Raw genomic sequence first — 25,475 nt, forward strand, 5'->3', positions numbered from 1 at the left:
ATACCATAATTCTTATACTCAAGCTGCCTTTTTCTGCTATTTTTTTCTTCTTTAATTTTCTTATCCTGCTTTTATCTGATACGCCTTTTCTCTACTGTCTATAGTCCTGTAGTTAATACTTTCCCAGAATTTAACATTGAATTCATACCCTATTTGGTTTCTCTGTGTGTATATATAAATTTTATGCATATCATGAATATAACTTATTTTTCAAAGTATTTGCCTTTTAATAAAAACTAAAATATATTGAGAAAGGGTCAGTAGCCCATTTCAGTTAAAATTTCATGTATCTTTGATATAAAGCATTAAAAGAGCTATTTTAAATTAGTTCCTTTATACTATTTTGGTCAAAACCAAATAGAAAAAGACCACTACTCAGCACATAAGGATCTCAGTGGGTTGCATTTTGAATTAATTTTAAAATGCAATATTATCTATATTCCTTTTCATTTATTTATTTATATATTTTGCAATTACATTTTAATCTGATTCTATATATCATGGGAATATTACCACGCATGCAACCTTCAGGCCATGTGTTTGACATCTCTGCCTTAATGAATATACAGTATGCAAATACCCCTCTAGCTATTGTGAAACTGGGGAGATTTTCATTTAATAATGACATTTCTTCATTTTGCTGTTATTATGTCTTCCATAACAATGTTGAATCTCATTGACAAGAAATGTCTATGCTTTTTCCAATATTGATGATTAGAGGGTTGATATAAGACCATCTCTGATTTTATATATTTCAAGGAGGCTTCCAAAATATTTATTATGTATAGTAGTTAATTTGTTGGAAAAATCATCAAGATGGTATTTTATCCAACTGAATCAAAAATATATAACCACCAGACAAGTTCAGTGGGATATCATATTTTCTACATTATTTCAATGTAGAAACACAAATAATTATGTGATGGTAAAAATGTTATATAGGATGAGACCTAGTATGGAGTCCTAAGCTGAAGGAGTTTCTAAGAGTTCTTGTTTTCAGATAGCACTGTACTGATTACACCAAGTTCTAGAACAAAACTCCTCCTACACATTAAAACAGAAAAGATAAAGAATGCTTTTTTATTTACATTGTCATTTTTTTCTAATGGTATATAGAGGCATAGAACTTTATAGAACTTAGTTACTATAAGTAAAATATGAGTTGGATCAAGAATTAAAATGGAGGATTAAAAAAAGACTAGATTGCCTTAAAAATTCCTTTAATGAATTAAAACTTTTTTGAAACAAATCTAGAATTTTTGTTAGTAGTATTTTTTTATTGTAAGTGGTAATGGCCTATAAATCAGGGGATGCTATTCTTTTCTGGAGAATCAAAATGAGTATCTTTTTATATCTTTTGATTTATCTATTAAGGAATACCTCTTCTTGTTAGTATTTTGAATCTGTTGTTGTGTTGAAACAATGATTGTGAAAGACATTTTATTCTGTTTCTCTAATTTATTTATGACATGAACTTTTATATTGTTAACTAAAAGTCACAACTCTGTCAGACATGGTAGTAATTTGATTTAATACAAGAGAGAAACACGTGCATAGAGCAACTCTTTTTTTATATCAAAGAGCCCACAATAACCTTGGTTACTTATGGGATATAGCAAAAAGAAAATTCTTTGGGGAGGAATAGAGAAATAGAGGAATTTGGGAGTAGTGGGGGGGGGGAAGGAGGGAAGCAGCAGAGGAGGGGGAGTGAAAGAAAAACTTGAAAATGTCATATCATGAAGGGAGAACGGTCTATTTATCTGAGAAGATTCCAGATGTACAAACACTTGATCAGTATGGGCAATCTGGCCAGAGTTGGCTTATAGCTACCTCAGCTTCAAGGGCACTGAAATACTTCAGTTTCAAAAAGAAAAAAAAAAAAAAACATTGTTATGTTAGTGTAGGAGGACTTCATCTCTGAAAATAGGGCAATTCAAGAAAACAAGTTTAGGAGGTCCTTCCACAACATCAAAGTAAAGTGTACATTTGAGCTGTTTTGGTATGTGATGGGAAATGTTGTTCTATATGAATTTCTGCCAGACACTTTCTAGTTTTCCAAGCAATCTTTGTCAAATAATTTTTTTTCTTTTTAAAAATAGCTATTTTATTTTTTAAGGAATAAGTATTTTTTTATTCATCTGACCCTTGTATTTCTGTACTCTTCACTTCCTATAGTACAGCAAAGCAAATTCCCACCTTAGCCTCATCTAAAAATGAACATATCTTTTTGGATTTTAAGTTCAGTCCTTCTGTGTTATATGTGATTGAGTGACATATTTCATCTCGTTCTTTTGAATTTGTTGTTAATCATTGTATGCAAAGTTGTTTTTTTCTATAACACTTTGTGACTATATAAATTGTTGCTCTAGTTCTCACTTCACTCTACATCAGTTCATAAAGTTCTTTTAAATTTCCCCTGACATTATTCATTTAATTATTTCTTGTGACATCATAATATTCCACCAAGAAAACAATTCCCTTCTAATTGTTAAATGATAAAAATTGTCCATTTTACTTTGGGTGATCTTTCAGTTGTTTAGTTATGAATTCTTTCCCCTTTCAACGGATCTGCAAGATGATTTATTTCTTTGTTTTTCCAATTTATTCATATGGTTTTTTATATTAAAGTATCCATTATCTTGGTATATCATATGAATTGCTGATCTATATCCAATTTCTGCTAAGCTACTATCCAGTTTTCCTAGTAAGATTTTGGAGGGGGTTTTTGGTCTTTGGAGGGGGGTTTTAGTCTTGTTTTATAGCATTTGGGTATTTCATTTGTTTTGTTAAATAGCAATTCCTTACTAACTGAGTCCAGTTCAAAGAAAGAAAGAAAAATATGTGGGAAAAGAATACGAGAAACAAATCAGCTAACAGAATACACCAAATCATTAACAAATAAATAAATGCAAAATACATCAGTTCTCAGATTCCTTATCACACCTACTGAATTAACAAGCATGACCAAAAAAAATGAAAATGATAATTGTTGGAAGTACTGTGGCAGGACAGGAACATTAATAAACTGATGGTAGAACTGTGTTCTGGCCCATCCATTCTGGAAAACAATTTGAAACTATTCCAAAAAGTCGCTGACCATTTTATCCAATGGTGCCACGAATAATACTAAAACCTGGAAAGTTACAGAATAATACTTATAGCATCTTTTTTATTATATCAAATAACTAGAAACTAAGGTGGTACGCACCAATTGGAGAATGGTTGAACAAAATGTGGTATATGAATGTCATAAAATATTATTTTTCCACAAGTTTCAGAAGAGGCACAGGAAGATTTGTTTAAATAGATGTGAATAAAATGGAACAAAATGAAGTAAGCAGGGAAAAAGTAAACAATTTAAACAATAACATTATTTTTAAAATAAAAATCTTTTAAAAACTTCAGAACTCTAAGCAATGATTAAACATGATACTGAAAATATTATGATGAAGCATACTACCCATTCCGTTTAAACAAAAGAGGTGTTGAACTCAAAATGCAGGATCAGGCACACATTTGGGACACAACAATTACAGATTTCTTCCCTAACTATGTATATTAATTACAGGAACAATTTTTTTCAGTTTTATGGGAGTCAGGTTAGAGGAGAGAACTGTGTATAGGATAGCAAGAAAAAGGGAAAAAGGAATGATGCACAGTTTTAGTTAGGTAAATGTAAGTTTTGGATTTTAAAAAATGAATACAATGGAAAGGCCTTTGGTGTATATAAACAGTGAAATAAAAGCATCAGAAATCGAAGGCAAACATAGCAAAAGCTGATATCAAAGAAGTATATGACTGAAAAAGATGGAGTGTTACATGACAAAATTCCTTACTGGTATCCTTTAGATATGAACAGAAAGATACAAGAGCCCCCAATGATATTGAATAGACCCCTTATGCTTACCTTCTGAGAGGACCTAGACAAGAATTGCACAATATAGCTAGGCAGGAATAAATTGTCAAGTAGATTTACATTAATGAGATCCTAGACCTGTTCAATTAATTTGTTTCATGCTATAGCGTATCAACATAGGGATTTTATTTTTCTTTTAAATTTTCTACAAGTGAGCTTAATAACAAATGGTTTTTCTTCATTATTATTTCAATGTCATGACAATAACAAAACTATTTGCTGGAAACTTTAAAAGGGCCCCCCTCTATCTCTCTATATATAATCTATGATCCTGCACTAAAAACTCCTGAGAAATATAATTGTATGCACATACACATGAACAAATACATACACATGCAAATATATACATCAACATGTTTGTAGGTGTGCATACAAACATAATCTGCATTGCAATATACATATAGGTTTATATATGTGAACATTATATATATATATAATATATATATATATATATATGTATATGTATGTATATGTATATGTATTAGACAAACAGGATGGGTAGATAGATAGATAGATAGATAGATATAGATAGATAATGGATGGATGGTATCTTGTTTGTTCTATAAAAACAAATAGTAGAGAAATCCATAAACAAGTTTATCTTCAAATATTTATTCTCCACAGAGTTGATACATCATTAAGTATATAACTCTTGTTACCCATCCATCTACCAAAAGTAACTTTTGGCAATGCCAAATTGAAAGTCATGTTCACTGAAAAACACTTTGTGTTCTCAAGTAGACACAAATAAAAATTTGATCTATCACCAGTGCCTAAATATAACTAGTGAAAGAGTACTCAAATAATTTCTCCCTCACTTTTTGACCTGAGAGTACAATATACATTTATTCTAGACTCATGAAGCATGACATTCATCTTCTGCTTGAATATCTCCAGTGATGGCAAAATCCCCACCAGCCCATTCCAGTTAGGAATAACTCTACTTGAATTATTTATATTGAGCCAAGATTTATGTCCCAGTAACTTTTGCTCATTGGTTCTCTTTCTTCCATCTAGAGTCTTGCACATTAAGTTTAATCCCTTTTAAAATATTAGAGTCTCTCAAATTTTTGAAGACAGTAAGATCATGTTCACCCTAAATCTTTTCTGATCCAAGCAGACATCTTTTGAAAGCTAAGAATTGTTTAAGTACACTTTAGTACACTTGTAAATTAGTGCAACGAAGTCATATTTCTTTTCTTGTCTTCTTATTAATTTTCCTTCTTCCTCCCAGAAATCAAGATGTATGTTAGAGAAATAAAGTTAATTAAAATATAATTAATTATTATTAAAAGTTTGTTGTTTTTTCCTACTACAGATACTGGAGCAGAACGACAAGCTCTAAGAGAAAATGTGTATCCTAAACTGAGGGAATTCTGCAGAGAAAACTATGGATTAGAATTTCAGGTAAAGTTGCTATTATCCCTATCTTCAATCATTCTTTTATAAACTCTGGGTTTATTTTACACACACACACACACACATACATATATATAGAGAGAGAGATACAACATATGCATAATGTTTATATTCTGATAACAGAGTGATAAGGCAGCACAAAACATTTCTTTCCTTAAAGTAACAGAAGTTAAAAACAAATAACATCACTGTTGGTGGAATTGTGAACTGATCCAACCATTTTAGAGAGCAACTTGGATATAAAAATCCATATATCCTTTAACCTAGCAATATCATCTGTATCCCAAAGTGATCAAAACACGAAGAGAAAAGGACTTTCTTATACAAAAATAGTTATAGCAGCTTTTTAATGATTTAAAAAAAAGAATTGGAAATTGAGAGAATGTCCATCAATTTGGGAAATGACTGAACAAGCTGTGGTATATGAGTATAATGGGATATTACTATGCTATAAGAAATAATGAGCAGGATGATTTCAGAAAAGACTTATATGAACTGATGCTAAGTGAAGTGAAGAGAACCAGGAGAACATTGTACATAGTAACAGCAGCATTGTGCAGTGATTGACTTTTCTTAGTAATTAGCTCTTCTCAGCAATACAATAATCCAATACAATTCCAAAGGACTCATGATGAAAGATGCTATCCACCTTTAGAGAAATAATAGATGAAGTCCAAAATAAATATTGAAGCAAGTATTTTTCACTCCCTTCATTTTTCCCTTTGGGTCTGTGTCTTCTTTCTCAACATGACAAATGTGGTAATATGTTTTGCATGGATGAATTGCTTACTGTCTCAGGGAAGAAAGAGGTGAAGGAGGAAGAGAGAAAATTTGGAACTCAAATTTTTTAAAATAAAAGTTTAAAGATTATCTTTATATGTAACTGAATCAATTTACATGTAAATGAAGCAAATGAAGCAAAAATCACATGATTATCTTAATAGATGCAGGAAAAATTTTCGACAAAATGCAATATTGATTCCTATGAAAAACACTAGAAAGCAAAGAAATAAATTAAACTTTTATTAAAATGATTAGTAGTATCTATCTAAAATCAAAAGCAATTATTATTTATAATGGGGATAAACTAAAAGCCATCCAAGTAAGGTCAGGGGTGAAACAAGCTGTTTATTATCACTGCTATTATTCAGTATTTACTAAAAGTACTAACTATACCAATAAGAGAAGAAAAAGAAATTGAAGGAATTAGAATAGGTAATAAAGAAACAAAACTATCACTTTTGTGATAATGTATTTGTAGAAATCTAGGAAATCAACTAAAAAACTAATTGAAACAATTAACATTTTGATCCAAGTTGCAGGATATAAAATAAACCTATGTGAATTATTGACATTTTATATTTTACAAACAAAACCCAGCAGGAAGTGATAGGATGAGAAACATCATTTAAAAAACTACAGACAATAAAAAATACTCAGTCATTTACCTGCCAAGATAAATCCAAGAACTATATACACACAGTTACAAAATGCTTTTCACCCAAATAAAAACAAATGTAAACAACTGGGAAAATATTAATTGTTTATGGGTAGGCTGAGCTAATATAATAAAAAATAATAATTCTACCTAAGTTAATTGAGTTATTCAATGCCATACCTATCAAACTATTGAGTAATTATTTTGTATTCATCTGGAAGAATAAAACATCAAAAATATCAAAGGAATTGATAAAAAAAGAGAGAGAGAGAGAGAATGAAGGAAACTTACCAGTACTAGATTTTAAATTATATTACACAGCAATAAATATGAAAACATTCTGAAAGAGTGGTGGATCAGTAGAATAGATTAGATAAATAATACACAGGATATGACCATAGTAATCCAGTTTTTGATAATTCTAAGCTTTGGGAAGAAGAATTCACTATTTAGCATTTCCCATATTCACCATATTCCACTCCTACTTTCATTCTTTTTAAGGAATATTCTTTTTTTTTTCATTCAGATTCCTAATATATGAATTTATCCAGAACCACAAGGTTCTGGGATAGACTGTATTGAAGGGATTTCTTTAGACAGATATGAGATCTAGTGTGTCCTACTTCATATCTCAAAAGGAGATTGTAATTCCATTGCTATGGTTAGGAACCCCCTCTTAGAGGCGGTTTCCAAGGTGGATATCAGCAAGAGAAATCTATCCACTACACATCACATATAAGCAAAGCAGGAATAAGAGTTCAGAATAAAAGCCATTTTCCTTGGTCACTACAATGGAGAATGTAAGCATTAACTAACTCTTGGCAAGTTTAGCTTCCTCTAAACACTTGGTATACACAAAGCAATCATGGAAAATGAGCAAAATTACTTATATAAGCAATCTATGAAATAGAAGATATACAGGTTAGAATAAATAATAAAATAAACAAGAGTAAATAGGCTCTTAGACTTGAGAGTAAAATAAAAGCTCAATTCAACCAAGTAGAGAACAATCTTATTGTTCACAGTCTCTGGGGCTAGAAGCACTGGGGAAAAAAGGATATGAAAGGGACTTGGGGAAGCCTACTAGCCATTCGGAAGCCCACTTCTTTTCTCTTTCCCATCTCTTTCCAAAACTAGTTATCTCTTGGAAGTCCTTCTATACTAGAATTGCAAAAGTGGACTTTGGGTCGATCAGGATTCATATCTCCCTCCTTGTACCTAGCTCATTGTCCCACGGCAATCTTTTAGTGAACCTTCCCAAATCCCATCTCAGCCCCTCATCGACAGAGGGTGTGCTCTAAAATATCTAAGAAGTTTTAGTTGTATAAGAAAAGACTAAAATCAGGATCTGCCAAAAATGATTTGTGAATACCAGTGATAAAACTCATGTATATATTAGCATGTGTATATTCCATTCATTTTAAAGGCCCTTCGATAGAAAAATATTTGCTTGTAAACATTAGGTTGTTTGAAAGCTCACAAAGTATTATCTTCAATGTAAAAAATAAATAACTCTTGCAAGAGACAGAATTGTAAGGTCAGAATTTTTCTACCTGATTTATAGAGTAAATCTCAGTTTTTCAGTGCTTCCTCAGATTCATACTTATTTTGTCAAAAATTGTGTGTGTATATATAGATATAGATATAAATATAGATACATATTATGGGGGAAGAACAAGTTCTTCTGTTTGCAGAAGAAAATTTCATCCTTTTTTGTTGACACTCAAGTAAAACACTTACCTTAGAGATCCCTCATGACAATTTATAATGTGACAGATAAAATAATAGTACAAAATAGCAAAATTAGTATGTAAAATGTCACGCAATACTAGATCATCAAGACAACTGTTGAATGATTAGTTGTGAATCACTACAAATCATAAACCTGAATTAAATTCATTATATGTTCAATATTATGAACTTCAAGGAAAAATATGGCTTTACAGATAACAAGGCCTCAATTGTGGAAAACATCAGACCTGCAGATTTTTCAAAGCATTGTATTCTCCCATGGGACTCAATTACCATATGTGGAAAAATGCATCTGAGTATATTAATCACATCTCTGATTTAGTGTTCTCTTGCAATATGTTAGTTGGATTTGTCCTTGAACCACAGGAAAGCTTCTACACACTTTATTGGGAATATTGATTAGTATTAGCAAGAAGCAAAATTAGAATGTCTAAGCTTAAATTATGACACTAGATATTTTAATTTGATTCTTAGACATGTTATATATCTGTTTTGTGTACTATATAGTAAAATTTCTGTCAGATATGCCCTTAAGCCAAAAAACTAGTGTAAATGTAGATGTTTCTTAAAATGATTACACAAATTAAAATTAATACTAGAGTCTTTAGCACATAAATTGCACAGAGAATGAACTATCTAGAAGGAAACTTAAATGCTTAAAGAACATATACGAAGCTTTCAGAAAAAGAAATTCATTTCAATGTTTTTTTTTTCATTTCTCATGCATTTGAGCCCCTACTTAAGCTGGGCCTTTTAAAAGAATATACAAAAGTATAAGATTTTTACTACCCTCAAATAGTTTACAGTCTGTTTATGGAACAAGACTCAAATATAAGAGGGCAGGAATTGTCTTATTATGTTTGTATTTCCCCTAGGAACTTAACAGTGTTTTTGCCTTCGTTAAGCTAAATAAATTTTTGATTGAAAGAGTGAATTGAATGAATTGATTAATGTAAACTATTAGAAACCAATACATAACAAGATATTATCAAGTATATAATCTTACACTACAATCCTGTTCAAATGTTTCATCATGGTTCAGAGGCGACTTTGAGTTCTTAAAGGTTATGGCAGCAAAAAACAAACTCTAGTAGGAACTAACACACAAGGAAGGCTTTATTTATAGGATTAGTAAAGGTTTTTATGGGTATTATATAAGGATAAATCCTAAGTTTAAATCAAAATCAGGTTGGCCACATGCTGACAAATTTTATGGCCACCCCAGCTCTTAAAGACCATCTGTTAAATATGTCAGCAAGAGTTTGGATTTGTATTGGCTGTGACAGACAAAAATCACAGAGCCCTGAAGTATTAGTGCATAATCAGATGCCAAAATATTGAATTAAAAAGTATTGGGGAAAGTAAGAGATAAGAAAGATGGGGCAGCTAGGTGGTGTAGTGGATAGAGCACCAGCCCTGAAGACAGGAGGACCCAAGTTCAAATCCGGCCTCAGACACTTAAGCTTCCTAGCTGTGTGACCCTGAACAAGTCACTTAACCCCAATTGCCTCAGCAAAAAAAGAGACAAGAAAAATGAGTCTAGGTAAGGTGAAAGTCATTTGTGAATATATGTGCTATAGTAAAGTCTATTGCATAGAACCATGTGGTCTATTGAAGACATGGAATAGCATGTCCATAGAGGTTCTTAAAACAAGTGGTGACTGTAATTTAGTTTAAAATAAAAGGATTCAATGGATAAAGAACACTGGGTTATGAATGAATGATTTTTTAAATTATATACATGGGCTAAGTACGATTTTTTAAAAAACTGTCTAGCAAGAATAACCTGTATTATCAGAGCATCAATAGTCATTGCCAAATACAGTTATAACTGTTATCACAAGGGAATGAATTTTAACAAATGTTTCATGAGGTATTAAAGGATCTATGAATATCTTCACCCCTTCAATTACCCTGTACTGCTGGAGGCAACTAATATAATGATTGGGATTTGGACTTTTAATTATCTACCAAAGTACTTTAACTCCAAATCTACAGAAATAATTAGTTCTTTTTTTCTCTTGATAATTTTTGTATATTTTGAGAATAATTGTGATTGTTATTTTTTTGGGCCTAGACTTGTTATTTCATTAGTCAAGAAAGCTCACTGTATATATACTAACTCCATCAAAACAAAATGGCAATTTATATATAACTCAGTCATAGAGAATTACCTAGGGCATTTAGCAGTTAAATAACTTAGCATGTTCATAGAGCCAGTATTTATCAGAAGCTGGACTTGGCAGCTAGTCTCCCTGACTTCAAGATTGGCCCTCTACATATTATCCTCTCGATGATGATGATGATGATGACAACCCTATATTTGTAGAGAAAAATAGTTATCATGATAGTAAAATACTATAAACACTACCCAGTTGGTTTTGACCTGCAAGAAGATTAATGGAAATGACTTGATCATTGATAGCAGTCAAAATGTCAGTGGTGTTCATATTAAAGTCAATTCTCTCTATGGTCTCTGTCCCACCTGCTTTTCCATTAATTCTACTTATCCTATAAAATATAACTATCATTGGTGGAATTTAACAATGGAAGAAAGGGAAGGAGGAGGAAGGAAGGTAAGAAAGTAGGAGCAAGAAGGAGAGAAGGACAAGTAAGGGAAGAACAAAGAAGTCAAAGGGAAAATAAGCATAGTAAGACTTCAGTTGCATTTAGAAAGGAAAAGAGAGCGAATTTATTTATTGTTTTTCACTTGTTGGGAAAGAGGGAATAGGTTTGAATTTACTTTGTTAAATAATGAGAATTTTACATAAAATCTTATTTTTATTGTATATTTTATTTAAATATTTTTAATGTTTTTTAAGTTTAGTATTTTAAAAAATAGGGCATTTGCCCTCCCCCCAGAAAAGATATACATGATGAGAGGGTTCTGTCTCTTTATGAAGTTCCTTGTTTTGGCAAGCCGTGTCTCATGTTATTTTTTCTCTTTTGAAACTTTTCCATGTTCCTATTTCTCTATAATAGCATAATTCATCTTCCACAAATAATGATATAGTATAACATCTTTGTAACAAATATGGGATTTATTCATTCATTCTATTGGGTAAGTGTTAAATTCTGAGGTGAGGACATCTAGCTATTTTCCTCTCAAGTGTTATTTAAGTGGAAGGTGTCAAGGATACTTACATGCTACTAGAACACCACTAATGTACTGGAAAAGTATGTGTCAGATGTGTCGATTCATTCTTCTCAGATCTAGTTCAGCCTCTACATCATTCAAATATGGCCAAGAGAATTTGCCTTGCATAAGGTCAAGTAGTTTTTATTTGTTGGTCTCTTTGTCATTCAATTCAACAAACATTTACTAACCACTAGACAAATGCTATTAGGTATTGGACAAATAAAACAAAAGGATCTCAGTTCCAGCCCTCAAGGAGTTATATTCTTTTTGGGAGAGGGACAAATAAATTGTATAAAGCTAATTCAAAACAATATACCATGAGGTAGGAGAGAGTATTTTCAACAAGTGTTATCAAGAAATGTTTCACATAGAAAGTTTTACCTAAATTGAAGCTTTAAAAATGATCTTTGAGATGCTCTGAGGTAGAGATGAGGAGAGAACCCATTCCAAACATAAAGGTCAAACCATGAAAAATCACAGAAGCAAAGGATGGAAAGTCAATGTGAAGAAGCTATAATATGTGAATTTTGCTAGAACATGGGGACAGGAAAGTAACATGAAATAATTCTAAAAAGATAAAAGAGAACCAGGTTGTTATGGACTTTAAATGCTGTTATGCCATCAAAGTCAATCTAATTCAACAAACATTGATTAACCACTTTCCAAGTACAGATTTTATTGGCAGTTCATGCTTCTTCATACCTTCCAACTTTAATGAGATTCTTGCCTTATTTCGTCTGTTCTTCTACCTTTACATTTATTCATTCAGAAAACTCACATTTCTTGGGCTGCCTGTATGTGACTGGTTTCCAAATTCAAATTAGGATTTCAAGTTTTTTCTGTCCCCTTCATATGAAACTTTCTTTTGTTATCCCATTCCTGTGGTTTCATTAGTGTATGCAACTTCCTCCGCCAGGGGAGATGGGAAACTCTTCTGCAACTTGAAGTTTTAGAGAAGTTTCTAGGGATATCAAGAGAGACTCAGTGACTTGGATCATATGATCAGTTTGTGTCTGAGGTGAGACTTGAACCCAAGTCTTCCAAGATTCTGAAACTGGCTCTCTGCTTGATTATATTGTCTCTCTAGAAATTTGAAACATATCCAAAATGGAACCTAACATTTTCTCTCACATGCAATGTGAGTGAAAAGTCAAAGACAACACCAATGTTCTAAATCTGAGTTCCCTGGGGGAACGATGGTATCATTGATGGTAATAGGAAAATTAAGAAGGGACAATTTAGGGCAAAGATAAATTCTGTTTTGGATATTTTTAGTTTGAGATGCTGTTGAGATATCCTATTCGATATATCCAAAAGTCAGTTGGTGAGCCAGGACTCCAGATCAGGAGAAAGACTAATTGAACCTGTCGACTCTGATTAAAAACTGAGAAGAGGATCCAGAATAACCCTTTGGGGAATACTGACAGATAATGAGCAAAACCTGAAGAGATAGATCTCCGAGGGAGAGAAATTTTTAAAAAAAAGAATTAGAACAAATAAAAATCAAACAGGCTTAAGGAAACCACATTTCAGTAGTTGCTAAGTGAGTAGATAAAATGTGGAAAGAGCAGAGATTACATAATACTCTATTGAAAGTGAAGAGGAGAAAAAAAGGACATGTTAATGTTGAAGAGTTAGCAAGGTCAGATGAAGATGATTTATTATGTTTTATTGTTATTGTCTTGTTTTTATGGGAGGGAAGAACTGAAGATGTTTGTGAGATGATGGAAGAAAGCTAATAGCAAGAGAGGCATAGATTGCAGATTTAGTTAACCTTGATAATAATGAGAATTACATTGAATTTGAAGGGAAATAACAAAATATAATGGATATGAGCAGCTTAGAGGAGCAGGAAAAGGAACTTGAAGGACTTTATATTAGATGACCTCCATTTTCTCAGAAAAGAACAAGTTAAGGGGGGGCATCTGTTGAGAATAAAAGGTTAGAGATTGAGTTGGAAGCTTGAGACTAAAAAAGAAGTCTTGTATCAACTATGGTAAGAAACGTACTAGAAAATCAATAAAGTGAAGAAGGGTTTTTGTGTATCTCTTAGAGTCAATTGGAAGGTTAAGTGGCATAAATATTTCATGTACCAAATCAGCATGGTTTTGTGAAATTCATCCTTTGAGATTGGACTCGAATTTTGAAGATAGAAATACCATTCAGAGTAAAGTTTTGTGATTAAGATGGGATGAGCAAACTGAAGAACATAAATGTGAACTTTGATAACATAAAGTTCTGCACTCTTTCCCTCGGGTAGCACAAAAACTACAATAGCAAGGAAGAGCTGTCTGTGGTTCTGAATATGTCGAAGCAGGAGTATCCCTGGAGTTTGGCATGGAACACTAAATGTTTCTAGGATTCTGTCAATGATTCCCCTAAAAGTCAAGGCCTCCCCTACTTTCTTTTTTTTTTAATAAAACCAAGAAAGGCAGCAACTATACTAATCCAGGAACTGGCCTTGGTAGGTGCATTTAGGGAGCCCAGATATCTAAGTATCTTGGTCTGGTTGTTCCATAGGATAGGTATAACATTTCCCCAAGGCTAGTGGCTCTTAGCATTTTGCATGTAATTGAGAACTGCCTTCTCATTGAACCTAGAATTTCAAATATCTAATAGCTAAGTTTTTTTCCTACCAGCATAATGAAAAGGAAGTGACCAGTTTGGGGGTCCTGAACTCTCTTTTAAAGGAGACATTTCTTCCTGTATTATGTTTTCCAGAGAATGGGATTTTCTTATGCTACTGCTAATGTTTATATATATAATATAATATTTTCAATATTATATTATTAATATGTATATTTAATCAATTATTCTATTGAATAAAATTATGATGAATTAATATTGCTGTAATAATAACTGTATACTAATCCTTAAAAAGTCAAACCACCAAAGAAATTGTTTCAGAGTAGTTTGCTTCCAGATTGATGCTTAATTTCTGTGGTTCTGAAGCCCCTGTAACCAGAAAAACAGCAATTTCCACAGGCTGGTTCTGAAAAGTATTCAGATGGTGGCTTTCCAAAAATATTTGAGCAATGAGAGCATTTTTGGAATAAGGGTACAGATTCCCATTATAACTATTTTGTAAGACAAAAACAAATTAAATATATATTCAATGTAAAAAATCAATTATTAAAAAAAGAAAAAAAATCAGTTATTTTAGAAAGTATTTTAAGAAACACAACAATTGATGAGGATAAAAGAAGGAAGGAGAGAGAAAATTAATTGGGAAAATACAAGTTTTAATTAATGGAAATTCCTTTTAAAGAAAATGATTGTATAGGATAATTATGCACTTTAACAGAATTAATTACTTTTGTACAGATTGAATGTTTGCATCCCTGTTTTCAAATCCTAGTACATAAATTAATGTAATGGTTTAAGCTTTTTTAGACTAGTTCAGCAACATAATGACTAAAATATATCTGTTGCCCAGAAACCATAGTTCTTTTTCATACAAGTCAAGTGGTTTTAAGTAAAAAGGATACAAATCAAATTACTTTTTATGGGCTTTTATACTTAATGATGGAATAAGTATGGGCACATAAAACACAGTGTCAACAACTTAGGATTTGAATAAATGGCAAATTAGATTCTAGCTATTCCACTGGACGGCCATTAAGCTAAAAGCTAAACTTAATTTTTTAAAGTACTTAATAAATCTTGTCTTGGTAAGCAATTTAGCCTGAAAACACATTTTGTCAATTATTGATCATGCAGACATTTTACCATATATCAACTTGCATCAAATAGTTTGTACTTCATATACTTAGCCTCTATTTGAAAAGCTCAGTTCCATTTTTATACCTTATTTTTTTTTTACTTTGTATAGAGAGATCAGTGGAAAGTGAGATAAGTGTTAAGGAAAAGGGGAATACTTTAAAAGTCTGATTCAGTAGGAAAAATATGAATGCATAAACTGAGAGTTACAAAACCTTCAGAGAGGGTCAGGTTCAAGAAATGGTCCAAAAGAAAGACATATAATATCAGATATTGTGTAGGCTTGAGATTAAAACTTTTCAAATTTATTATCTTGTTACATATGCTCGAGTCATTCTACAATTTTTTGGTAAGAATACAATGATAAATATTTTTAAAGATCCTCAAGGAGATCATTATAAATAGTGGGTAATAAGATATATACAAATAACTATAATAGAAAGGCAATGTTAATGAATGCTGTTAGAGAAGTACACAGAGAAGTGGGATTTCAAAGGAGGGGACAAGCATATCTAATTAAAGAAACTACAGTGTTAGGGATAAAACACTGAAATTGAAGTATAGAGATCTGGGTTCTAAAACTTGTTCTATCAATGACTTGATGTGTGAATTAGGCCAGTTACTTCTCTTTGACTTCAGTTTTCTCATCTTCAAAATGAGGGAATTGAATTAGATGAATTTTAATTCCTTACCAGGAGTTTGGCATAATTTATAGCTGCAGTCCAATGAGGTTGCATGCGCACTGAGAGTATGGTCCATGTTTTATATTACTTTTATAGTCGTATAGGGCTCAACATAATATTTGGCACTACGCTACTAATTAACAAATATATTTATTGATATAATAAATATTGACAAATCATTGAAGAAAGAGAGAAACATCAGAGGGAAAATGAGATAATGCTAAGAAATATTTTCAAGAGGAAATTGATTTAATTTCTTCCTTCTTTTAGCAACTTAATCACTTTTCCTTTTAAAGCCCTTTTCTTCAGTACTATGCCATAAAATACTAAATGTCATCAGAGTCTAGAACTACACTATAAATTTGATATTTTTAAAGACACTAGAATCTTTTTTTTTAATCTTACTCAAAATACTCACAAGAAAGCCCACAAAAGTAACTAATCTTAAACTTCCTTTCTAAAATATGAAAGGTCCAATTCAACAAAATATTTATTGCATACCTACTGTGTATATAGAAAGTAGTCAGCTTGATAGAATAGATAGAAAACTGACTTTGGAATGAGAGAAACCTAGATCCAAGCCCTGCCTCTGATACATAATCATTATCTAGCCTTTCTATTGAGCTTTAGTGTTTTCTTATTTATTTGCTTCTTTGGTTAGTTGGTTTGTTTTTTTTTTCTATTTAGTACTTTATTTTTCCTCAGTTACATATAAAAACTAATTTTTAAAACTTAGAGCTCCATATTCTCTCTCTTCCTTCCTTTCCACCCTTCCACCTCATTTCGCAAACAATTCCTTTTGCATGTATAAACATGCAAAACATTTCCATAATAGTCCCATTGGGAAAGAAAACATAAAACAAAAGAAAAAACTCAAGATAAATAAAATAAAAAGTAGCCTGCTTCAATTTTTATTCAGACATCATCAGTTCTTCCTCTGGGTATAGAAAGCATTTTTTATCAAAAGTCCTTCAGAATTTTCTTAGATCACTGTATTGTTGAAAATAGCTGTCATTCACAGTTGATCATCTTATGATAGTGATGTTATTTTGTACATATTACATTTCATTTTGTATCAGCTCATAGAAATCTTTCCAGATTTTTCTGTTAGCATTCTGCTCTTCATTTCTTATAGCACACTCATATTCCATCACAATTACATACCACAATTTATTCAGCCATTCCCTGATTCATGGGCATCCCCTCGATTTCCAATTCTTTGTCTCCAGAAAAGAACTGCTATGAATATTTTTTGTTCATAGGTAATTTTCTTTTTTGTTTTTTATCTATTTTGAGATGCAGACCTGGTAGTGGTATTGCTAGGTCAAAGAATATATACATGGTTTTGTAGCCCTTTATGCATAATTCCAAATTGCTCTATAGAATGGTTGAGTCAATTCACAGCTTCACCAACAGTGTACTGATGTCTCATTTTCCCCACATCTCCTCCACAATTTTCATTTTCTTTTTCTGCCTTATTAGCCAATCTAATGGGTATGAGGTAGTACCTCAGAATTGTTTTAATTTGTACTTCTCCAATCCACAGTAAGTTAAAGCATTTTTTCATATGAAAAAAGTGAGCTCACTTTGATTACTTCATCCAAAAATTGTTTACATTTTCTGATCCCTTACAATTGGGGAAATGGCTCTCATTCTTATAAATTTGACTCAGTTCTCTACACATTTAAGAAATGGTGGGACCCCTTATTCTAGCAAGGATTCTATCAGAGAAACTTGCTTCAAATATTTTTCATAGTTAATATTGCTACCTGTATTTCTTTCCATCCTATTTCCCCCTTGTTTATTTCACTCTCTCTCTTTTCACCCTGTCCATCCTCAAAAGTGTTTTGCTTCTGACTACCCTTCTTGCAATCTCTCTTCCCTTCTACCCCTACCCCTCCATGTCCTATTCTCCTCCTACTTCCCTGTAGGGTAAGATAGATTTCTATACCCATTTGAATATGTTTGTTTTTCCTTTTTGTGAGAATAAGATTTACTAACTCCCTTTTAATTCCTCCCTCTCCTCTACTTTTGTAAAAGCTTTTTGTTGTCTCTATTATTATGTAAGATAATCTATCCTATTTTATGTCTCCCTTAATGTTTCTCCCAGTGCATTCCTCTCACCCTTAATTTTATTTTTTTAGACATCCTGTCATATTCAACTCATACCTATGCCCTCTGTCTAGATAGATACATAGACAGATAGCAGACAAACCTAATTATGTCTAATTATGAGAGAGTTCTTATAAGCTACAAATATCATATTTTCATTTAATCTTAACTAAGTATCTTATGGTTTTCCCTTTCCTATTTATCTTTTTGTGCTTCTCTTGAGTCTTGAACTTGAAAGTTAAATTTTCAATTCAGTTCAGGAATGTTTGAAAGTCCTCTGTTTCATAGGATTTCTATGTCTCCCCTAAAGGGTTACACTCAGTTTTGCTGAGAAGGTGATTCTTGTCTATAATACTAGCTGCTTTGCCCTCTGGAATATCATATTCTAAGCCCTCCAGTCCTTTAATATAGAAGCCGCAAAATCTTGTGTTATCCTTACTTGATTTAATGATACTTCAATTATTTCTTTCTGACTGTTTGCAATATTTTTTCCTTGAACTAGGAACTCTGGAATTTGGTTGTAATATTCCTGGGAGTTTTCATTTTAGGATCTCTTTTAGGACATGATCAATGGATTCTTTCCATCTCCATTTTACTTTTTGGTTCTAGAATATCAGAGCAGTTTTCCTTGATAATTTCTTGAAAGATGATATCTAGGCTTTTTTAACCATGGTTTTCAAATAAACCAATTATTTTAAAATTATCTTTCCTAGATCTATTTTCCAGGTCAGTTATTTTTCAATCAGACATGTCACATCATCTATTTTTTTTCTTTTTCTTTGTTTTTGGTTTTGTTTTATTGCTTCTTGATTTCTTATAAACTCATTAGCTTCCCTTTGTTCAATTCTAATTTTTAAGGAATTATTTGCTTCAGTGAACTTTTGTACCTCCTTTTCCATTTGTTCAATTCTAGTTTTTAAGAAGTTTTTCCTTCAGTAAATTTTTATGTCTCTCTTTTCATTTAGCCAATTCTGCTTGTTAAGGCTTTTTTCTCATTGGCTTTTTGTACCTACTTTATCGTTTGACCTACTCTCATTTTAGGATATTATTCTCTTCAAGACTTTTTTGTCTCCTTTATCAAGCTGTTGACTTTTTTTAAATTTATTGCATCATTCTCCTTTTTTCCCCAGTTTTTCCTCTGCTTCTATTATTTGATTTTCAAAATCCTTTTTAAACTCTTCCACAGCCTAAGATCAATTCATATTTTTCTTGGAAGATTTGAATGTAGGAGCTTTGACTTTGTTATCTCTTCTGAGTATGTATTTTGATCTTATTTGTAACCATAGCAACTTTTCATGATCAGAATTTTTTCTGTTGTTTTTGCTTCTTTTCTCAGAATATTACTTGACTTTTAACTCTTTGTTAAAATAGGATTCTGCTCCCAGGGTGGAGGATGCATTGTCCCAAACTTCCAGGATTTTGTACAGCTGTTTTCAGAGATACTTCTAGAGACTTTTAGGCTTTCAGTTCTTCCAAAGTGGTATTATCTAAAGAGAGGTGTATTTACTGCTCTCCTGGCCTGTACTCTGTTCTGTAAGGGAATACAAGCACTTTTATGCCCTGGCACTGAAAGAAAGGTCCCTGCTCTACTGTGACTGAAGCTCTGATGTGCTAGTGCTCCTCTTCACCCTAGGACTGCTACCCAAGACTGTGACCCAGATTGGAGAATGACCAAAGCAGCAGAATCCTTCCTTGGTGCTAGAAAAGAGACCCTTGAAATCTGCTTCTGACCAACTATTCAAACTCCTTACCATATGTGGGCTGAGAGCTCTGGAAGCAACCACTGATGATGATTCAATGGCTCCCAAGGTCTGCTCCTTGCTCTCTACTTTAATGTTCAGAGTGACTTACAAATATTATCTTATTTGATCCTCTCAACAATCCTGGAAGTTAGACACTATAATTATCCCTATTTTACAGATGGGGAATTCGAAGCAGATGGAGTTTAATTGTCTTAGCCCATGTCATACAGCTAGTAAGCATCTAAAGCCACATTTCTTGACTCCAGGTCCAACATTCTATCCACTGTGCTACCTAGCTGCCAACTAACTGAGGATACAGTATGTTGTGTGATATGTGATAACATTCTTGCTCTGGAAAAGGCATTTAATCTCCCAGTGTTCCAGGATACTCTCTAATTCAAGGTACCGGGTAGTCGTCGATCTGTGTTAGGAGAACAAATTTCCATCCAATGAGTCCCTTTCACAGATAAAACCACTGGACTGCAGGGCACATGTTCTCCCTCTTCCCACTGTTAATTATCTCCAATTTATCTTGTATGTATCTTACTTGTACATCATCGGCATGTTGTCTTCCCCTTTAGACTGTGAACAGGGACTATCTTTTGCCTTTGTATCCCAAATAGTTAGGACAGTGTCTGGCACAAATCAGCTGATTCACTGACAGTATGCAAGACCTTGGAGGGTAAAAAGAACAAAAAAAATGACATCCACTCCACCCTCAAAGATCTTAAAGTCTGCTAGGGTATAAAATGTAGGTGACCATATTACAATCTAGGCAATGTAGTTCAGGATGGCTTGATTCAAGGAGGAATGAATCTATTATATTGATATCAAAGGCAATATCCGGTGGATGGATAACATATAAACCTGATCACCAAATATATAAAATATTTGTTCCTCATTTCATCCCATGCCATATACATAACCAGACAGAAAAGAAAAAAAATTATTCCCTGGCATGAGAAAATGTAATTGAAAATTTTACCTTATGTAAGTCTGGAGAGGATTAAGACCATACTATTTCATGTAGTACTTATCAACTCTTAAGACTCACTAACCTTCCCCAATTCTCTTTGAAGTAGGTAGATGGCAAGACCCATTATTCTCAATTTACAAATGGAAATGATAATATGTACCTTTCATTGTTTTCCATTTGAAACATATTGATGAAAGCTGAGCTGCATACAGGCATGGGAGAAATCAGCAAATCATCCCATTGATATAAAAAGTATGATGATTATTTTTTTATAAAAGAAAAGGTAAAAAAAATATATAAAATATATAAAAAAATATAAAAAAATTTTCTTTTCTATAATGCCCATAATTATGAAAATTCTTCCCTCTAAATTATACAATGACACTATATTCACTCACTTAATTATTTTAAATGAAGTGACAAACATTCTAAATGCTTTAAAATATTTTCCAGAAATCTTATTACCATTTTAAAATAATGAAAACGTTAACTATAAGTCCTCCTGTATTCAGTATTGTTTTCTTCTGTGGCCATTTCAAGAATATAATCAAGAGTGAATGAACAAAAAATTACATCTGATGCTTTCTCACATAAAAATGTTTATCTCAGATAAATCTTTTTAAAAGCTTTTTTTTTCTTCAAAGGACAAAACTAGGAGGAAAAAAAAACCACTGTAATGAGAGAACAAAAACAAAGTACGAATTAACACAATTTGATATGTTTGTTTTCAGGTCATAGATTTATACTGGGGCCTAGATGAAGATGAATGGGACAGTCCTGAACTCCAAAAGACTCGTATGAAGCTTTTAGAAGATTGCTTGAAAACATCTGCAGGTCCATGTTTTGTTGTGGGTATAAAAATAATGCTTTATATTTTTAAAATACATTAATATGGTCGTTTCTGATATTTGCAATACTTGAAGGTATTTCTGAGGAAAAGCAGCTACTTTTGTTTCTGAAATGTCTTATTTCCCTCAGTATGTGAAGCAAAAGATATCTTTCAGGTTTCCAAATGAAATGCTGAAAATTAAGCTTTTATGTCGCTAGAGATTTTTAGTCCTCATTAACAGAAGTTTCCCTCCATCAGTACAGATCATCATCCATCCATACATTCTTATTCCATGCAGTTCTTATCCATGTCTTCCCATAAATCCTCCACACATACATATATATAACACACTAGAAGCCTTCCCTATAGGTCTTTTAACATTCAGCAATATCAAATTTTTGAAAGACTACTAAATGGACAACTAAAAATTGTTAGAGGATTCCACAAACTTTCTGATCACTAAGAATTTTAGTCTCAGATCCAAAATGATTACTTTACAATTTTACCATCAGAGAGAGCCATTCTTCCTTTAGAACATTTTCAGTTATAATCATCACACTGTTTGCCATTGAGCCATGTGTTTTCTTGTTCTCAGTAGCTGGAACAACTCCCAAGTAACTTACTAAATTACTCTTTCTGCCAATGGAGACTGATTATTTTCTGGAAAAATTAAGTTGTTTCTATGTGACTTTCAATTGGATGTTCTTTATATAATAGAAATGGGCATTTTGGAGTAGACTATTTTTAGTTCACCCTGATTTTACCTATGATATGTATTTTATTTTATATAAATTGTACTGGCATGAAGAGGGCCCTTTTTAGGAGACCAATGTATTAAAATCACCATAATAATAATAACTATATTACTCTTAAAAGGCATGTCTATTTAGATTCCAAAGAGAAAATAATATTTTGGTTACTTTATAGATAAGTTTTCCTTATAATGTAAGTTGTTCATAGGCTAAGACATGTAATTCAGTTGCTTAACAGAAAATATAAAGGAAGCAAAATGTCATACTACTACATGACTAAAATAATACTCACATAAGTACATCAAAAAATATAAAAAAGTTTGAAGTATGCATGGTCTATATTTCTGTGTAAATACATCCATGCTTCTTTATAGATGTATTCTTTATGGAATGATAGTCCAATGGTTTCATCTTTAATGGTCCTAGTAACCTAAAACATAGTATCCGACTACTTTCGGTAAGTATGGTTTTGTCTTTGTCTTTGTATCCCAGCCACCTAGCACAATGCCTAGTAAATAATCCATGCTTAATAAATACTTGCTAATTGATTGAGGACAGAGGGTGAAAGGGGAAGAAGCAATATTGCATAATCTTATCAGTTGAGGATGAATTCCTCACAAAATAGGGCAAAATGCTCAAAAGATACTTTGATGAAGAATTTGTTCAGTTCAAGGAATATGGTTTTTAATAAAGATTAGTTGAAAGGTAGAATCACAACAGTGGAGTGGAGGCAGTTTTTTTTTTTTTTTTGCTTTAGATACTCAACAACCTCATCCCATGAGAGATAAAATTCTGATTGAAAAAAAAAAAAAAGAAAAAGTCATTTGACTTATTTTCCAGCCCAAGGAAACTTAGGACCTAGGACCTGGACTAGCCAGGTATGGCAGTGCCCTGGCAAGGGAGTATTCTAGCATCCAAGAACAATGAGGGAACTGAATATAGGGAAACATCTGGGTAGAAAGAGATCCCAGAGGCTCCTGGTGCTATTACTGGGAGCAAGAAGAGGTGCCATCTGGCTATTCTAGCTGTTGCCCTTTACCCAGTACTGGATCACAATTCCAGTGCACAGAAGAATGGTCACAAAGAAGCAGAGTCCTTATTTGGGTAAGAAACAAAGGGCTCTGATCCCAAAAGCAGAGTAGGAATTTAATTTTAACCGTTAGCCCTGAATATTAGTCTGCAATAGAATAATAAACCAAGGTAGGAGACTGAAACCAAGAGGAAGCTCTGAAGAACCCTCCTAGGGTCTAACAGTGACTAGATCCAGCAGCAGTCTATGAAAATGCAACCACACAAAAGCCAATAAACACAAACTTGGTTTAGAAACTTAGAAAATGCAATGAACAGATACCTCAACAAATCAAACGCTTTTGAAAGCACCAAAAACTTGGACTTTCAGACTAAGCTATAAAAGCAGCAGGACATAAAAATGGAAAATAAAACCAGGATCTGCCAAAAAGTAAGCGGACGGCAATGTTAACACAAAGTCTAAGGTCAAGCAATAGACTGGAAAAGCGAGTACACAAAAAAAGAACCTGACCATAAAAAGTTCCTATGGTTACAAGAAAACTCAGGATGCAAACATACAAGAGGACAATGACTTGAAAACATCTACAGGCAAAACCTCAAAAAAAAATGACAAAGGCTAGTTTAAGTGTACTTGATAATTCAGCACCATATGAGAATCAACTGCCTCTGTTGTCAAATACACAGTTGGTGAGAGCAAAGATCAAAGTAAATACCAAAGCAAGATTAAAAAAATAAAAATACATATGCTTTGTGCATATGCATCAACCTGAACTGTTTAAACAAACAATTTCCTAAAAATTATACAAAATTTACAAAAGTAAATTCTATTTCCATTTCATGTAGTTAACTAATTCAAAGCTGTCATTAAAATAGGAATATAAAAAAGCCAAGAAACTTGGCTCAGCCACTTCAACATTTATCTCTTGTCAGCTGAAGAGACATAACACAAAGGTAGCACTTGTTAACATTACAAGAAAAATATTATGGAAAATGACAGGTCAAGAATAGTATCAGCTTGTAAAATAGTTAAAGGGAAAATTACATTTTTGATAGCATTGCATGATATTCAGCTATGTATAGATCATCCCACTGGTTTTTAGGTGAAATTGGATAGAAAACAAGGAGATACAAAATGAAATCTAGTTTGACATGTTTTTGTTTAATGATATAATATGATATATTGACATACAATCTCAACAGCAATTGATGATAGTGAAACAAATATATTTATAAAATATCACATGAAAAAAATCAACAAATTTGGTGTCAGAAAGCCAATGGCGAACTTGCCATTTACTATGACAGTCCTTCAATAACAACCATCTTCCCCTGAATCTCCTCTTCTCCAGACTAAATATCATGAAATCACGTGATAGATTCTCAAGATCATCCCAGTTATTTGCCACTAGATACCATCCTATCAGTGACCTTCCTAAAATGTGATGTCCAGAACTTAACATTTTACTCTACATATGATCAAAAAGAGCAGACTGAAATGGGGCAATCATCACCCTAGTCCTGAGCATTATAGTTTCTTATGATACCTAAGATCTTATTTTTAGGGTTTATTCCCTGCCTTATTATCATGTTGACTTATGTCGAGTTTACTGTCCATCAAAACTTCATATGTTTATCTGATAGAAGAGATTGCCTCCATCCCAATATTGTACTTGTGAAGTTGATCTTTTAAAATATTTTAAACCTAATTTTATATTTGTTTCTGCTAAATATCATCCTCATGGATTTAGCCCAATACTCTAGCCGGTCAAGGTCATATATCATATACCTTGTAGCTTTATGTAATCTGCCAATTTCATAAGCATAATGTCTATTCTTTTAACAAAGACATTGCAAACTGCACAAGATGAAACATAGATCCCTAGTACTCCATACTTGAGATATAAGTTAATATCAGAACAGTAGTGACTAATCTTTGGATTTGGCTATTCAACTAGTTCCAACTGTATT

The 25,475-nt window shown here is 32.5% G+C and overlaps 1 protein-coding gene across 1 annotated transcript in view; it reads left to right on the forward strand.

Annotated features, from left to right (window-relative positions):
* Positions 1-25,475, forward strand: part of NWD2 (NACHT and WD repeat domain containing 2) — a 157,098-nt gene that overhangs the window by 64,263 nt on the left and 67,360 nt on the right. The window contains exons 2-3 of the mRNA XM_051964510.1: positions 5,235-5,323; positions 21,629-21,745. Coding sequence (XP_051820470.1) covers positions 5,235-5,323; positions 21,629-21,745 — 206 coding nt within the window. The remainder of the gene's footprint in view (positions 1-5,234; positions 5,324-21,628; positions 21,746-25,475) is intronic.

Source organism: Antechinus flavipes, chromosome 6 (genome assembly GCF_016432865.1).
Source record: "Antechinus flavipes isolate AdamAnt ecotype Samford, QLD, Australia chromosome 6, AdamAnt_v2, whole genome shotgun sequence".
NCBI lineage: Eukaryota > Metazoa > Chordata > Mammalia > Dasyuromorphia > Dasyuridae > Antechinus > Antechinus flavipes.